The sequence below is a fragment of the Eupeodes corollae genome, chromosome 3, assembly GCF_945859685.1.
Source record: "Eupeodes corollae chromosome 3, idEupCoro1.1, whole genome shotgun sequence".
In the NCBI taxonomy this organism is placed as follows: Eukaryota; Metazoa; Arthropoda; class Insecta; order Diptera; family Syrphidae; genus Eupeodes; species Eupeodes corollae.
In genome coordinates, this window is record NC_079149.1 from 65583962 (window position 1) to 65601737 (window position 17776).

Below are 17776 nucleotides of genomic sequence, written 5' to 3' on the forward strand. Positions count from 1 at the left end.
ACGTCTTTTACTAATTAGTCTTCTATTACAATATCTACTAAGATCTCTGTCAAAAAGACAGCATTGAATATACATTAGTAAAATTTGCAAACATAAACAAAACAGAAATATTTGATTAAAATTAAATTTCGAAACGAAATGGATTTGGACGATTCAATAATAGAAAGTATGTATATTGTGGAAGATAGGCCGAAGCAAGGAGGCAAGAATTATATAAAGACAAAACTGAACCATTTTCAAAATATTACGATACAGAGTCTTATCGGCACTACAGGTAAATATTTTGTAGTTTTCCGGCGTAAACTTGAAAAAAGAAAACAAATAAATTCAAGATTTGATATGACAACTGCCAGATTCATTATTGACCTTTTGCGGGAAGACATCAACTCGGCTCCCAACAAAAGTGCAATTTCAAGTGAGATAATTGTATTGACGGGCTGAGATATCTTGCTGCAGGATCTTACCAAAAGGATGTTGGCAAGTTAAAGTTATGAAATACATATTCAATGTTTCAAAAAGTTGTTCTTCTTCAGGTGATTACCACAACATTTCTCAACAATTTGTTCGTAATTGTGCTAAGAAATTTGTTAGAGCCTTGGACTCTAAAGCAAGAGGCAACACTTTTTCATTTATGGTCAACAGAAGGGGGATCTTCCTTTTAGTTAGAGTTCAAAGTTGAAGTATATAACACGTTTGAAATGATTTATAATTTGGTTTGCGTTTCATGCGTATTTTTTGCAAGCAACTTTTTTAGTGGCGTAGTGATAATGTGTGACGTACATTACAAGCAACGTGTTGTGATTGTGATTCAATTTTTAATGAAATCTGGCGAAAAACCCTCGGAAATCCTCCAAAAATAGCAAGTTGTCTATGGAGACGATAGCATGCAAACGCGTGGTTTGAATGGGCGAAGCGGTTCAAGGAAGAGCGTGAATCGGTGGACGACGATGCACGTGAAGGAGCTCCCGTCACCTCTCGTACTGACGCGAATGTTGATCGTTTGCGCATGTTGATCACGTCTGACCGTCACCTAAGCATTCGTGCATTGTCTTACGAGTTAAACATCAACAAAGAAACGGTTCGCAAGATGTTACACGAGAATCTGAACATGAGAAAGATTCTGCGCAAAGATGGTGCCTTAGGTTCTTATCCATGAACAAAAACAAATGCGGTAATCGATTTGCGAGTTTTTGGCAAAAAAGGCATCCCAACTTTGCCTCACCTACCCTTAAGCCCCGATATTGCTCCCTGCGAGTTTTTTCTATTCCCCAAGATGAAAGTCGCACCTCAAAGGAACTAATCACGGTGGTGTACAAGAGGTCCCAGAAGCTCTAACCGTGGTGCAAAACGGGTTAACTTCGGAGGACTACCAAGGGTGCTTTCAATCATGAGAGGAAAGTTGGAATCGTTGTGTAGAGTTAAAGGGAGATTATTGTGAAGGTCGATAGTAAAATTTTGCGTAAAACTTCATTTTTTTGTTTTTTATTGACAAATTTCCGGAACTTAATTGCCAGACCTCGTACGCAATAGGAACCACATAGAATGTTTGTTTGGGCAGCTCAAAAATAAATTTTGATGTTGCTTCAACTTAATACAACTGAACTATGAAACTGCTAAGGCTTCAATAGTGTTGCTATCTGCATTTTAAGTAATCTTAAAAATTTCAAAAGATTCTTCGAATGATATAGTAGTAAAAATGAATTATGACTTTCTTTCAACAATGGGTTAATGACGATACCTTGGTGAAGGACGAAGACTGACTGGGCGTTATTACAGAAACGCATTTATTCAAAAATATTTTAATAGATAATAAAATAAAACTAAGACCATATTCAAATATTTCAAATTTACTAAGTGGAGCTTCCGATCTTGCACTTCTAGCCAGAGAGAAAAAAACTAAACGAGAGAACCAACTTCGACGGTTGCTCTCTTTTTGCCTACAAGCTGCGATTTGCACATAAACTTGCATATGTATTAACTCCATATAAAAAAAATGTGGGGAACGAATACTTATGCAAGAAGATGTGCATACTCCCCACATTGCAAAAATTGGCGTCCATCTTTGAAAAATGGCGTCCACCTTTGAAAAATGGCGGATGCAGTCAGCTGTTCAGAGGTGTTCAAAGAATATTCAAAATTGTGGATGAACAATTTTGTGGTACTCTCATTGTGTTCGTTTGGGAGTAATATAATTCGAATATGAAGTGAAATTAATTACTCTTGTTAGGTGCCATAACAATGACGATTTAGAAACAATTCTATATTACGTATTTAGAGAAATTTTAGTTAGTTGTTTGAAGCCAGTTTTAATCATAAAGTAAGAAAAATAAATTAGGTGGTGCAACAGTCCAATGAGAATTAGGACCTAGAAACATAAAACTCTGAAAGCACTACAACTATTATTTTTTTTATTATTAGCTGCGTTTATGTGTTTAATTTTCGCTCAGAGCGTTAAAAAAAGCAAAAACAAACTCAGATTTGTTTCAGTTTTCAGAGTTTATCGACTTAATTTTGGCTGCGAGAGTTGCTGGAACATTGAAAACGAGAGTTGAAGAATGTAAACATGGATCATTAAAATAAAACAACGCAGGAACATTGAAAACATTTTTATACACTCATTTCTTTTTTAAATTCCTATTTTATTTGTGTGTACTCGTTGTTTATTTTCTTTACGTTACCGACATTTCCAAAATGCTGAAAATAAGTGATTGAAGTAGAGACTAAATAAAAAACCATCAACTTGTTACTTCTGTTGCCAATTTTCATCGCATAAGATTTGTGAATAGGTGATAAGCTATTCTTACTGCTTTCCACTAAGCTAGTTTGTTGATTTTAAAGGCTTAACTACATAACCCGAAAAGTAATTTTGTACAAAAGTAAAAATATTTGTATTCTCGCTGGGTCAGTGATTTTGTGAAATTAATATACAAATTTGTTCTTCAACCAAAATTTAAGTCCTATTCAGCATTTTTATAATTTTTCCAGTTCTTACTATTTATATCTTATCTTTGAGTTATATAGTTACGCTAACACTAAGTTCCATAAAATATCGATTGATACCACAATTGCAGAAGATATGATATTTTAGATAACAAAGTAGTTAAGTTATTAGTTTATATTACTATTGAAATAAACATAACATACAATTATAAAAAACATATACTTGTTCATAACAAATAAAGTCTAGTCTAAAAAACCTTAACCTTGTTACACTTTTTCTCAACACATCCTTTCTTGTTTTGGTTGTTCCTGCCATCTATCTGCAACTCAGAGAAAGAGAAGGGAAAAACAAATTCACCTCGGTCTACCGTTATTACTTTTACCGTAAATTATTGACAAACAAAAAATTTTCTAGAATTTATTTGTGAAAAGTTTTTTTTTAATTCAAGAGTTAAAGAAATATATTTATAAAAGTGCTAAGTGTGGTTCTATATAAAAATGAGCCATCAAAATTCAAAAAGAAGGAAAAGAGGATGTGCATTGAATTGCACGGAGTTTCAGACTACGTTTAAGGTTCCAGACGAAGATAAAAGGTTAGTTTTATCCTGTTTAACTTTTGTGATTCGTTTGTTCTGTAATGCAGTACAAAATTCAAAAAAGTGGCTGGTATGCGACCCACACTGATAACTTCCAATCTTTTCTGTCGATTTATCTTGCTTAAAAGGTTTGTAGGTTTTCGGGTTTTGTTAAAAAGGTTGTCAAATTCTTCTAAAAAATTTAAAAATGAATAACAATATTATTTTGCATTTGATAGTTTGATTTCAAAATCTATTTTTGTAAACAAGATTTTTAGTGGAAAACCAATTTGAATGGCTTTTCTTAAAAGTTTTTATTTCTTACATAAACAAATACAAATCGGATGAATGAAACTATTTTGAAGTCAATATCTTATATTGTTCACGAGATATCGAGAAACAAACATCAATATTTACCAAATTGTTTGTATTTATTTTTGTATGAAAAAACGGACAGTTGGATTTTTATACAAAATTTACGAAATGTTTAAAACAATAGTTTCTGTAAAAAAAATAGTTTGAAGCCAATATTTTTAATTTTTGAAAATATATTTGAGTCGGAAGTAAATTTTTACCAAGTTTTAGTATTGTTTTTTGTAGGTTATTCTTTTCAATTCAATTTTTTTCAAAATTTTACCAGCCACGTAATTCCTTGAGAATCCTTTCTGCATTATTATCTGTATAACAAAATTTATTTGAAGTCGTTACCTCTACTGGCTACTACTACGTTTAAATTTTTTTTTAATCATTAGTAGGGAAATTTGGAGGTTGAATTTAAACCTCCAAGAATTACCCAAAAACGAAAGAGTCTGCGAAAGACACTTTTCGGACATCATGTTCGCTGGAAGTACCAGAAAGAGATTGAACCAATGGTCTGTGCCCAACCTGAGTGTTGAAGAAATGGATTCCTTCGTTAGGCATGATTCTTTAATAGTTTATTCACCGGAAGCTTCAGTTAAGCCAACTGAAGCTTTTGGTGGAGAAAGAAACTTTGAAGATTCAGGTCTAATTGAAGAAGATGAAATTTCGTTCAACAGCACTCAAACTCAAACATGTGAGTATTTAAGGAATAGAACCCCCAAAAAAATGAAACTCATAGAACTTTTAAAAGCGGCTGAAGATAAAATTAAAATTATGCAAAAAGAGCACGAAGAAACAATTCGTGGCAAAGATTTCGAAATTTCAGAGGTGAAAACATGTATACACCGATACGAATTCAACACGCTATAAAAAATGAGAGTAAGAGGTTTCAAAGGGACGGAGACGAGGAAATTTGGCTCTCTCATTTAGTTTTTTCTCTCTGCTTCTAGCTTCTTTCTTAAAAGTCTTTCTTGAAGTGCAAGAATGATTTCTTTTTTTTCGTTTCCATCTCCACTTGTGCAATTTTTTTATTTTTTCAAATGTTCCCAAAGTTTTTGGACTTTTTTTTCTTAGGTTTTTGTATGTAGTTTTAGGGGGGGAGGAGGCCTAGCTGTCTTTCGTTTTAGGTTCTGGTGGATTTGATGGGGATGGCAAGTTTTCTCTGGAATAAAAAAAATATTTTAAAAACAATTGCAAATTATATCGAGAAAATATTCTTCTTGTCATCATAGAGCACACAAAAATTACAACCAATCTCACTGTCAAAATGACAGGGCTAACCATGGAGTTTAATTCAACTGTCCGTTTATAGCTAAGTTTCCAAACAATACAATTTAACTGGGTGTTAGCGCTTAACCTATTAAAATGTTTATTAGTATGGCAAAATATTAAAAACCCAGTTAAATGTTTAAGTGAGCATTAATTTTGATTATTGGTAAGGCCCCTTGAGTCCACTAACATTTTGCTAAACAAAAATGGATAGTAAACATATTACCTATGTAGTTAAATGTTAAATACATACAAATGTATTATTTTTTTTTTGTATGTTCAATGAAGATCTTAAAGTGGATTCTCCCTTTACGATCAAGTCAAATCTATTAAATGGACTGCTAACTTCGCGTTAGTGTGATCTATTCCTATTTTCTAAAGTTACTAGCACTTCTATAAGTTGCAGATGTATGGAGAAACTTTTTCACTTCATTTTTGTATTTTGTTTATTTTGTCAAACTTTCTAAAAATAAATGTTCTTAGGTTCTAAGACAAAAAAAGCTTGTTGGCAAAGAAACAACAGATTAACTACCAGAGTGCAAAACAAGTTTAAGCGGAGTTTTGAATTGGAATTAGTATCAGTATCATATTATAAGTTGATATCACGTTTTTATTTTATATTTGAAACATGTGTTATTTAATATTAAGCAACAAACAAGTTTTTCTCAACTTGTTTTCCAGAAAACTTTCAGGCAAAGGCTTAACTTTAAAATAGTCATGTAAAACTATCCATGATCCAGTTCTCTAGAAAATGTCCATTCTTTCAAAGAGAAAAATTTTCATTTGATACCAATCGAAAACTTCCAAAAGCATCCGCGAAGAAAAAACAATCATTGGGTTTGATTTAATTAAGAGTAAAAGTAAAATGTAGAAAAACTAGTTGGCTTCCAATATTAACGAAGCCAAATTCACCCAAGCATACGTTTTTCTTTAGTTTAAAAATTTCAAAAAACAAACTGGGAAGATACACGTAAAATGTTGTGAAAAAGGAATATATACTATTTCGTATAAAAATAACTCCCTTATTTCCACCGGTTAATTTGTGGTGTCTTGAATTGACACCAACTTCACAGAAGCAAAGTTACCACAAAAACAAGTGAGGTGAAGAAATGAAACACTTATGTTTTATTTAACACTTATTAAAAGAATAAGAATAATAATTTATTGATTAAGCTAAATATATGTATACTAATTTTAAAAATACAGAAATTGTGCGGTTGGATATGAGAAAAAAACCAGACCGAATTCAGAAGGAAAGAAAGTAAGAATGGAAAAATATTCAAATTTCAAATTTAATCTGCTCACTTGGGCAGTTTGATTTTTGTACACTTTGAATCAAAATTATTCTGTTCTAGAATTTTCTGTTTTAATTTTGTCATGAGCAGGCAGATGTGCCACCATCGCTACCGTGTCGCCACAGTCACTCCCCCCCGAGTGTCTTTTCAGCTGGACGATGAAATGTCACGATTCTTTTCTGTTGGTACGTACGTTGTGGTGGATCCATGGTGGAACCCCAAAGATGTGGCTGTATTCGTTGTGTTGGAGATACTTGATTTGTTTCGTCATCATCCGATTTACTCATATAACACGGTTTAAGTCTATCAATAGACACACTTTTTTCCTCATTATTAACGTTTAATTTGTAGACTCTGTCGGATAAACGCTCGATGACTTTGTAAGGACCTTCGTATGGCGGTTCCAGAGGAGCTTTTACTCTATCACAGCGTAACCAGACGTGCGAGCAAGTGTTGAGGTCTTTGAATATGAATATTCTTGCTTTGTTGTGATGAGCAGTTGGTGTTGGACGGATTCCACGCATGAACTCGCGATGTTTTTCGATGAACACAGAAGCATCTGATGGAAGATCTGTTGAGACAAAAAATTCTCCAGGGATTCTTAAACGCGTTCCGTAAAGCATTTCTGCCGGTGTGGCTTGGAGATCTTCTTTGAATGATGTTCTAAGTCCAAGCAACACAGTTGGCAGTATTTCGATCCAGGGCTTTGGAGAACACATCAGTGCTGCTTTCAGAGTTCTGTGCAAGCGTTCGACCATGCCGTTGGACTGAGGATGGTAGGGTGTAGTCCTTGTCTTTTTAGTTCCAATGAGATTGGTGAGAGCTTGGAATAGAGCTGACTCAAACTGGCTGCCTTGGTCTGATGTGATAGTGACGGGAGATCCATAATGTGAGATCCAATGGTCGAATAGTGATGTTGCGACTGTGTCAGCGGTCATGTCTTGAATTGGAACTGCAACTGGCCATCTTGAGAACCGGTCTATCATGGTTAGGCAATATTGGTAACCATTAACCATTGGTAAAAAGATGATGTCGATGTGAACATGGCTAAATCTTGCATCTGGAACTGTGATGTGTTCAGGTTGAAGTGTATTGTGACGATTAACTTTGGCTTTTTGACATGCCATGCACTCTCGAGACCATTTAATCGCATCTTTTCGTATTCCAGGCCACGTATATTTTTCTCGCAGGAGACGTGAAGTTGTCCTACCACTAGGATGTGCGGAGCTGTGTATGGTTTCGAACGCTGTTCTTCGTAGCGATGACGGTATGTATGGTCTGACGATGCCTTGTGAAATGTCGCAGTATAAGTTAATGCCAGGTTCAGCTTGCAGTTCATGCAAATGGAGTGATGATGCATTTTGGATGAGATGTTGAAGATGTTCATCTTTTAGTTGTTCGTCCCTGATTATGCTTGGTTCCAAGATGGTCGGCATGTTTATCGTGTTGATGCGTGACAAGGCGTCTGCTACAATGTTGTCATCACCTTTAAGATAGACTATGTCTATGCAAAACTGGGATATGTAGTCGAGCTGCCGGAGTCTTCGTTCAGGTGCCTTGTCATGTTTTTGCTTGAATGCATAGATCAAGGGTTTATGGTCTGTCTTGATAGTAAAACTACGACATTCAAGCATGTGGTGGAAGAATTGAATTGACGCAAAAATGGCAAGTAATTCTCGGTCGTAGGTGCAATAGCCTTGCTCTCCTGAACTGAGTTTGCGAGAGAAGAAACCCAATGGCTGCCAGTTGTTGTCTACAAGTTGCTCAAGTTTAGCTCCAATTGCAGTTGATGATGCATCAGTGGTGAGGATCATGGGTACATCTGGTGACGGATATGCAAGTAGAGTTATGTTAGCGATTTTCTCTTTGCATTCCTCAAATGCTTGTGATGATTCTTCAGTCCACTGTATTTTGGTCTTGTCGTTTTTAATAGAGCGTTGCAAGTAGCCGTTGAGCGGAAGCTGAGAAACAGCTGCATTGGGAATACATCGTCGATAATAGTTTGTTACTCCGAGGAAACGTCTGAGTTCTTCGATTGTTTCTGGTTTCTTGAAGGTGAGTATTGCGTCAACTCGTTCACTCATTGGCGAGTATCCTTGAGAGCTTATTTTGTAACCAAGATAGTTGACTTCTGTTTGGCCAAAAACGCATTTTTTTAAATTGATGCTCAAGGAAAACTCTTGCAGGCGTTGGAAAACTGCTTTTAGATGAGATTCATGTTGATCTTTGTCCTTTGACATGATGAGTATGTCATCGATGTAAATGAAGACAAAATCAAGATCTCTGAATATTGAATCCATGAATCGTTGAAATGTCTGTGTCGCATTCCTGAGGCCAAACGGCATGACTAAGTATTCGAACAGGCCAAAAGGTGTAATGATGGCTGTTTTGAATATATCGTCTGGATGCATCGGCACTTGATGGTAAGCTCTGTCCAAGTCGAGTTTGGTGAAGATGCAACTTCCATGAAGACGAAGAAAGAGGTCTTGGATAAGTGGTGGCGCATACTTATCAGCTTCAGTTATGGCATTCAGTTGTCTATAATCTCCGCAGAGTCTCCAGTCATTATTTTTCTTTCTTACCAGGTGTATTGGACTGGCGAACGGACTTCTTGAAGGTCTGATGATGCCATTTTCCAGCATCTCGGATATATGGGTTTTGGCAGCAGTTGCTTTTTCTCCAGCTAGTTTGCGGGAGCGTGCTGAGACTGGTGGACCTTTAGTTTGGATTCGGTGTGCATATTGCCTATTGTTGAAATTTGGACTGTAGTTGGGTTTTGTGACTTGGATGAATTCTCTAAGCAGCCCCGCATACGGTTCTGGAAGAGATGAGTCCACTGTAGAGATGTTGTAGGTTTTGGTGGCTAAAGATTCTCCTTTTGATGATAGCGAAGTGAGAGGGTCAATCAATCTTTGATGTTTTAAATCCACCAGGAGGTTGTAGTGTGCTAAAAAGTCTGCACCAAGTATTGCTGTTTCTATGTCAGCAATCACGAACGTCCAAAGAAAGGTTCTGCGTAGGTTCAGGTCCAATTTGAGTGTCTTCCAACCGTAGGTGTGAATGGCTGAGGCATTTGCTGCGTAGAGCGTGAGATGGTCTTGTTCGGGTATGATTTTAAAATAATTGGTTGGGATGATGGAAACAACTGAGCCGGAATCTATGAGGAATATTTGATTCGAAGTAAAATCTTGGATGTGTAGACGGATTTCTTTGGGTGTTGTATTGAATTTGCTGTCATCAACTGCCCCAATTAATGACAGCGTGGCTAGTTTCCCTGGTTTTGTGTTGGTGTTGTAAATTTGCACGGCTTGGTGCAGTGTCGGGCGTCATTCCCCCGTAGGTTCAGGTCCAATTTGAGTGTCTTCCAACCGTAGGTGTGAATGGCTGAGGCATTTGCTGCGTAGAGCGTGAGATGGTCTTGTTCGGGTCTGATTTTAAAATAATTGGTTGGGATGATGGAAACAACTGAGCCGGAATCTATGAGGAATATTTGATTCGAAGTAAAATCTTGGATGTGTAGACGGATTTCTTTGGGTGTTGTATTGAATTTGCTGTCATCAACTGCCCCAATTAATGACAGCGTGGCTAGTTTCCCTGGTTTTGTGTTGGTGTTGTAAATTTGCACGGCTTGGTGCAGTGTCGGGCGTCATTCCCCCATCGAGTATGGTAGTAACACACACCACTTCGGTTGGGGGTGATTGACCTGGTTCTTGGGCGTTGCACGTGAGGTTGCGGTTGATGGTGTTGTGTTTGATGTTGGAGCTGTTGCTGAGTGGATTGAAGATTTTTGATGTCTTGTTGGCAGCACTCCAGCATCAACCGCATCTCCAATAGCTGACGCTCTATTTTTGTCAAATCTGGTGAATTGGAAACTTGCTGAGAACTAGACGGGAAACCGCTGTTGTGGACTGACATGACAGAATTGCTTACCAGAGCGTCCATGATTCGGTCAGCCGTCTCGGCCAAGGCGTTTAGGTCATTAAGGTTATCCGAAATGACCAAAAGCGGGCGAATTCTCTCTGGCAATCGTTCGGTCCACAGCTGATGGAGAACCTCGTCAGTCACAGCATTCTTTGAGAGCTCCCTCATCTCTCTGAGAAGCTGGGATGGTTTTTTGTTGCCCAGGACCTTTTCTCGGAGCAATTTTTGAATCTGTTTCTGACGAGATTCCGAGAAACGTTGTAAAATAGCTGTTTTTAGCGTTTCATATTTGTTTTGGGATGGAGCATTGCTCACAATGTCGATCAGCTGGTAAGCGATATTTAAAGGCAGAGATTTTAACAACTGGTTGTATTTTTGCGCATCGCTTGTTATACGGTTTGCAGTAAAGTCTGCCTCGGCGATCGCAAACCAAATGTCTGGTGATTCTGGCGCGAATTGAGGCAAATGCAAGTTTACGGCGTATACGAACTCTTGATGAGCTTGTGTACCCATGTACATTGCTGCTGCCGATGTGAGTGGTGTTTGGATGTTGCCAGTTGGATCACTACCAGAAAGTATGTTGTTTGGTTCTGGGAAATTAGGGACATCAGAGTCAAGCAAACTCTGATTTTTGTCGTCATCAGCCATGGTTCCCAGTTTAGGAATGTTTTTGGGAGGTGTTCTGTTAATCATATGAATGTAAATTACTTACAGATTTTATGTGATCACGTAGATCACGTCGGGGTCACCAATGTGGTGTCTTGAATTGACACCAACTTCACAGAAGCAAAGTTACCACAAAAACAAGTGAGGTGAAGAAATGAAACACTTATGTTTTATTTAACACTTATTAAAAGAATAAGAATAATAATTTATTGATTAAGCTAAATATATGTATACTAATTTTAAAAATACAGAAATTGTGCGGTTGGATATGAGAAAAAAACCAGACCGAATTCAGAAGGAAAGAAAGTAAGAATGGAAAAATATTCAAATTTCAAATTTAATCTGCTCACTTGGGCAGTTTGATTTTTGTACACTTTGAATCAAAATTATTCTGTTCTAGAATTTTCTGTTTTAATTTTGTCATGAGCAGGCAGATGTGCCACCATCGCTACCGTGTCGCCACAAATTCAGTATTGTTACTGCCCTCTATCTGTTTATAGTGTCAACTTGGTATGAATGAATTCAGCTAAGCAATTTTAATATTTAAGGTTTTTCATGTTTTTGAAGCTTAGCGATTTTACTTTCCATTGGAGATGGTATTATTTTTGAAACTTCTTTAATGCATGGTTTATTGACTTCGGAAGAATTGTTTTTTTTTTTTTTGTCAATAGGTTTAAATTTGTATCTGCCCCTAACACATCGATTATAAAAGTTTGTGTCTGGTTAAGGTTGAAACGATTCAGCCCCTTTCATCCTCTTAATATTTTCAGGAAGGTATTTCGATTGGTAGTCATACATTTTTCATGCTTTCAAATGGTAAAATTCGGTTTTATTTATAAAATTCAATTGAAAAGTCAGTCATCATCGTCTGTAACATACCTTACACACGACAAAAGTCTACGTACGACAACTTTTTTTCATTATTCTATAAAATAAAAAGCATTTTATATAAAAGTAATGATGTAATCATTATGTTAAATTTCATTTTTACTACTCTGCATATTGACAAAGTTGCTGCGATGCAATGTTTAAGAATGATTACCTATAATAAGCATAAGCATGTTTTTTGTTCGTGATTTTTGTTTTCTAAAAAACAGTGTTTATTTTAATTTTTTTACAATTTAAATAAGTTTTCAATTTTAATAACGGCTTCTCTTGAGAAATGTTCAATTGAAGTCCAAAATTTGATTCTAAAATATAGAAATGAATGCAAATATTTTGGTGAAATAGCAAAGCTTTTGAATGTAAGCAAGACTTCAGTTCAAACCTCCTTTATAATTTTGAAAACACTGGCACAATTAAAAACAAAATGTGTAGTGGCCGTCCAAAGAAGCTTATTCGAAGAGATGTCAGCTACTTTTTAAAGGAAGTAAACAAAAATCCTAAAAATAATGCAACAGAATTAAACGACGAACTCGGAACATAATAAAATAATAATGGTTACCATAGCTTCCTCATAAAAACCATTATAATTTTTAGAATCGAATTTTATTTATTTTGGAATACAATGATAGGAGAGAAAAAGTAAGTAAAGAACTTAGTTGCTACTGTTAAGCATGGTGGAGGCAGCGTCAGGCTTTGGGGTGCAGTGGCAGCTTCTGAAGTTAACAAGTTGGTGTTTATTAAGAGCGTTATGGATCGTTATCAAAATAATTTAATTTTGAAACAAAATTTACAAGCATCAGTTGATGCTTTGAGCCTTGATCCCAGCAAGATAGGGGTCCAAAACATTCTGCTCATATTAATTATGAGGTTCGCGGTGGTTCGTTTTTAATTCGATCATTCAAATTCGACTCCCGTCATATTTCCTTATTAACGAATTCGCGGCGAAGCGAAAATAGTTCTTCCTATATTCCAGTCATTTGACACATTCTGTTTGAAAGCTTTCCACAAATTTTGTTTTTTTTTTTTTTTTTTTATTGAATTTGTTAAATTTGCGGTAATTTATTTAATAAACAATATTAGATTTAAAAAATAGAATCAATTATTGTGTATATTTATTCTGAAAGGTAGGAATTTTAGGAATTCCAGGCATCCTCAAGGTTACGGATGCCCAGGAGAGTGAATGATAAATTATAAGAAAATTCTAATAAAGCTAACTCAATTCTTTTATAATTACAATCCAGAAAGAATCCACAAAATCGAAGAGTGAAATATAATAAACACTTTCACCTGTGGATCCGCCAAAAAAAAACCTTCGGATTTCAACTCGCCAGCAAACATGACATTTCAAATTGCCCTTCGAATTCGTTAATTGGTCGAATTCAAAACGAAAGAAAAAACTGAAAAATGGCAAATTCGTTAGTAAAACGATCCGCCGCGAATCCCATAATCAAGCCCCTGTACCCACCACGCCAAGGCCAGGACCTTAAGGTTATTGAGCATGTATGGGAGATTTTGCGATGAAAAATCCAAAAACATACCGCGCCAATGCTAAGAAGGTAGCTAGAAGAAGATTGGCAGAGGATTACATCGGCAGAACTGGAAAATCTAGTTTCTTCGATGCCCAGGAAGTTAATAACAGGCAGTTAAAGATGCCCGTGGGTGTCTAACGGAAGTTTGACCTATAACCCATTACAATGCAAATTTGATTTCTTATGGCTATGCACATATCGAATGTAGACTTATGTCAGAATTTTGTTTTAGCTTTTTGTAAATAAAGGTTGAAGTTCCTTGTTAATAACGTTCTTTCTTTATACACTGTATATCCGCATTCTGCATTCTGAAATTGTTGATTTATTAAATTTGGCTGATATTACTGCTTATCTTATAGTTTTTGAATCCGAGTCCTTATAAAAATTCCTGTGGAGAACCAAATTCTTTCTCTGGCCCTAAATGATACACGAATACATATTTTATATACATAGACGTATTAGAAGAATAAATAATATGTTAAGTTTGCAAATACCAAATAAAATGTTTGACTAAACGCGAACATTTTTGAAATCACTTATTTCGCGAATTCCATTCCATGTTCACTTCAAAATCCAAATTTCTTGGCAAGGAAGATGTTACTCTACTTTTAATGTGGCACCTTATAAATAAATAAATAAAAACTGCCATCGGAACATCCAGTCCCTATAACATGAACAGCGAAGTTCCTCAGGGTTCAGTTCTTGGACCTCTGTTGTTCTCTATGTTCATCAATGACTTATCTGATGTTGTTCAACATTCTTTTGTACATATGATGTTATTATCTACAACTTTTGTGACCAGGTTGCTGTGTTAACGAAATAAATAATGACTTAGTTATATGTATATTTAGATAGGTGCTTGCGAATAATATTACCGCGCTTCTCACATACTATTCCAGAAATATCATTCCTCGTGTCTGCAGTTCGTTTGTGGAATACTCTACCAATTGAATTGCAAAGAATAACCTCATCAATTTTGTCCAGGAAAATGATATCCTTGTATTTCTCAGCTTCTTTAAATTATTCTATATATTTTTTTAAATTTTAACTTTAAAGTATGTACAAAAAAAATTGGGTGGCTCAATAGTCCGTTAAGAACTAGGACCTAGTGACTTACAACTCTCAACCATTCCTGTGTGCGAGTACAACAGTCCCTGACAACAGTCCTACAGTTTTAAGCCGAATCCAAACGGTTATGTGTGTATGTATTAAAATTTAATGTTTGTGTACAATTTATAATTTAAGTATTCGTCAAACATGTAAACGTGGTAAATGTAAATTTTCATGCATCTAAAAGATTCATTATTTTGTTGCAATTAGTAGATTTAATATATAAATACAAATACAAATACTCGACTCGAATCGAATAGTATTGGCCCTGTTGAAAAATAGTTTCTTACGAATTTCAAAAATTGTTTTGCAGCTAACCGTTTAAAGTAAACAACTTTACGAATTTGGTTTACACACTGACCTAGTCTCCAGTAGAGGTACGGAACAGGTACAAAATTTGATCTGTATTCTATGCATTTTATTTAATTTACTAAACAAAACATAAATTATTTTTTTAATGTATTATGCTAGATTACGATGTAAAGCTTCCAGCTCAATTTAACCAAGAAATTATAAAAAAGTCATTTTTTTCAAATTCTAAGAAAATGCTTTTTATTGTATGCAGCATGTATTGTTTTGTATCATCAATTGATTTGGTTTATTTAACAAATTCAATAAATAAGTCATTCAATAACAGTTCCGAAAGGCACACAAAATAATTCTACACTTTAAATTTTGTTTATTGCTCATTGTTTCTAAATCAAACCAAAGCTAACAACAAATACTTCTATGCGACATTTAACAACTTAAACAAAATTAATTATTTATGTATGTATGTATAGATTTAAACAAAATGTATGCTTTAAAAAATTTAATATTAATTAACAATATCAATAATTGGTCTTTTTAAAGGAAGCTAATTAAATCATAATTAATATTATGTATGTATATTCTTTAGTTGGAATTAATATTTCAAATATTTAAATTGGTTCGGTGGTTTATATGGGCAAGGTGCAAAACGTAAACAACAAGGAGCTCTAGAATTTTGTTTTAAATAAGTAATCATTATTATATACATATATAATTTCTTGATATCTTTTACAAGAAAAGAAACAAAATTTAACGAAAATTCTTTTTTACTGATATGCAATTACATTTTTGTTATTTTTTATATTTGTTTTATTATTTTACATTTTAAAACACTAAATAATGCTTGTATACAAAGAAAAATATTTAACTTGCATGTGTGCATACGTTTTTTTTGTTTTATAAATTGAAAATTAAATAGAAAGAACATAAAATGTGTGGTAATATTATTTTAAGAATTGATATACATTGTATAAAAAATCCAGCCATCTTGTGCGAGTAAACTTTTCTTTAAATACTAAAATGCACATGTTTTTAGAATTTACATCTGATTGTGTGTTTTTTATTCGAATGTTGCTTCCTCCCAGTTGAGTCCCGCCCATTCGGGTAATTCCGTTTCATATTCCCAACCGGGACCCTAAAAATGAAGAAAGGTATTAATATTTATACATCTACGAATAGTTGAAATTAATTAAGACAAGTATAAAGAAACCTAGAAGTTTTAGTTGAAGATTTCATTTATTGTGAAGATTTAATTGGAGATATGTTAGTTTTTCATATAAGCTACCCGGCGAGGTCTTAAGAGCCGTGTAAAATTTATGTTTGTGCTAGGGACGTTTCGACACAGCTTTGATGTGTCATCACTTAAGGTTTTTATGAATTAACTGTCTTTTATTAGTATATTTAAAGATAAGATCCCAGCTCTTAATTCTTATATTTATTCGAGGTAGTTTCGTTGAAAATAATACTGATCAACAAGGTAATGCAGCTGATAATTAAATAATACTTTTTTCAAAGGATTTCGATGGCTCTAGTTCCAACAGAGTGATTTCGAAAAAAAACTTATCTAAAATTATTTTAATTCTTGAAGTAGTTTTCTATTCAATAAAATTGGCTATGATTTTCTAAATCTACAATCCCTTACTTCAATATTCAGTTTAAAAATGTTCAGTATCTTTGTAGTCTAAGGTTAAAACATCAAGTTTTTGGGAAATAATATATTAATCAAAAAATATAAAAATAGTGTTAAAATCGGAGTTTGGTTTCGAAATTTGCATTAAAAATTAACTCTAAAACGAACTATTCAAAAAGAAGGAATATCATTTAAGGTTTTTCAAACATTCAGATAGAGTCAAATGACTTTAATCCTAAATTTCGAAAACAAAGTGAGATACTAAAAATATTTAAACTGAGATTTGCAATTGCAAATTCATCTGACAACTAATTTATTGTTTCATTTGTTGTGTTTTCTCTTGGCCTTAAAATAACGTCTTTATTATTTTTAAAATAGCATATTTTAAAAACTTAATATGATAAAAATATTCAAAGGGGAGGTTCGAATTATGCTCAATTTGGTTTAAAACTTCAATGTTTTTTACTTGTTATTATATATTTTCCTTACTTTGTATTTCCAAGCGTGCAGATACATCACTAAATCCTTCGGTTTAGGGTCCCTATAGCGTACCTTACATTCATAACAATGTTTGTCTGTAGTCATTTTTTCAGCATTAAATGCCATATCAGGGCATTCATGTCCTGTTTGAGTTGCAACTGTCACCTTAACAAAAAACAAACAAAGACTTAAATTAAAAGAAATGCCACAAAAATAAATTCCAAATCATACCTTTTCTTGCGATTCGACTGCAATGTCATCATTGGTTGTTGTGGTAACATGTATGTTACTGGAAATATTTATTGTTGTATTGTCATTAATGCTTTCAACTTCTGCTACAACCGGTCTTGGACTTTCTGAGCAAGGCGATGTTTCTCGAGACACAATTTCTGAATCATCATCACTCATCAAAATACCTGTGGTATAAAAAGAAATGCATAGAAGATTGTGTTGTCTTTGAGGTTTTTTTAAAATTTATTTTAATTGTTTACCTTTTGATCCACCAGATAATATATCTACATCGCCGTCTGCTTTGATTGATTTAAATAATGATAGTTCAGAGTCACCATCAATGCCTAGCCAGTTCTCTGCATTATGGATATTAATAAGATCTCTAACCAATTGCTCATCAGTTTTTCCTCCTATGTCACCACCACGACCTTTTAAGGGTCCAAATACCTCATGGTTATAAAGAGGGTCGTTAACGACAGGATATCCTGTAAAAAAATATAAATTAAAGGATATGGAACAAGTTGGAACGACATATTTTGGTATTGTAAGTTAACCATTAGAAGTTAAGACAATATT

The 17776-nt window shown here is 34.4% G+C and overlaps 1 protein-coding gene across 6 annotated transcripts in view; it reads right to left on the minus strand.

Annotated features, from left to right (window-relative positions):
• Positions 1-15074: 15074 nt before the first annotated feature.
• The window catches only part of LOC129952906 (pseudouridylate synthase RPUSD2-like), a 169014-nt gene continuing 166312 nt past the window's right edge, over positions 15075-17776 (minus strand). For all 6 annotated transcript variants that reach the window (XM_056065861.1, XM_056065860.1, XM_056065859.1 and 3 more), the window contains 4 exons: positions 17461-17685; positions 17201-17385; positions 16979-17134; positions 15075-15994 (listed from right to left, as the gene is read on the minus strand). In XM_056065861.1, the coding sequence (XP_055921836.1) occupies positions 15920-15994; positions 16979-17134; positions 17201-17385; positions 17461-17685 (641 nt within the window). In that variant the 3' untranslated portion in view covers positions 15075-15919. The remainder of the gene's footprint in view (positions 15995-16978; positions 17135-17200; positions 17386-17460; positions 17686-17776) is intronic.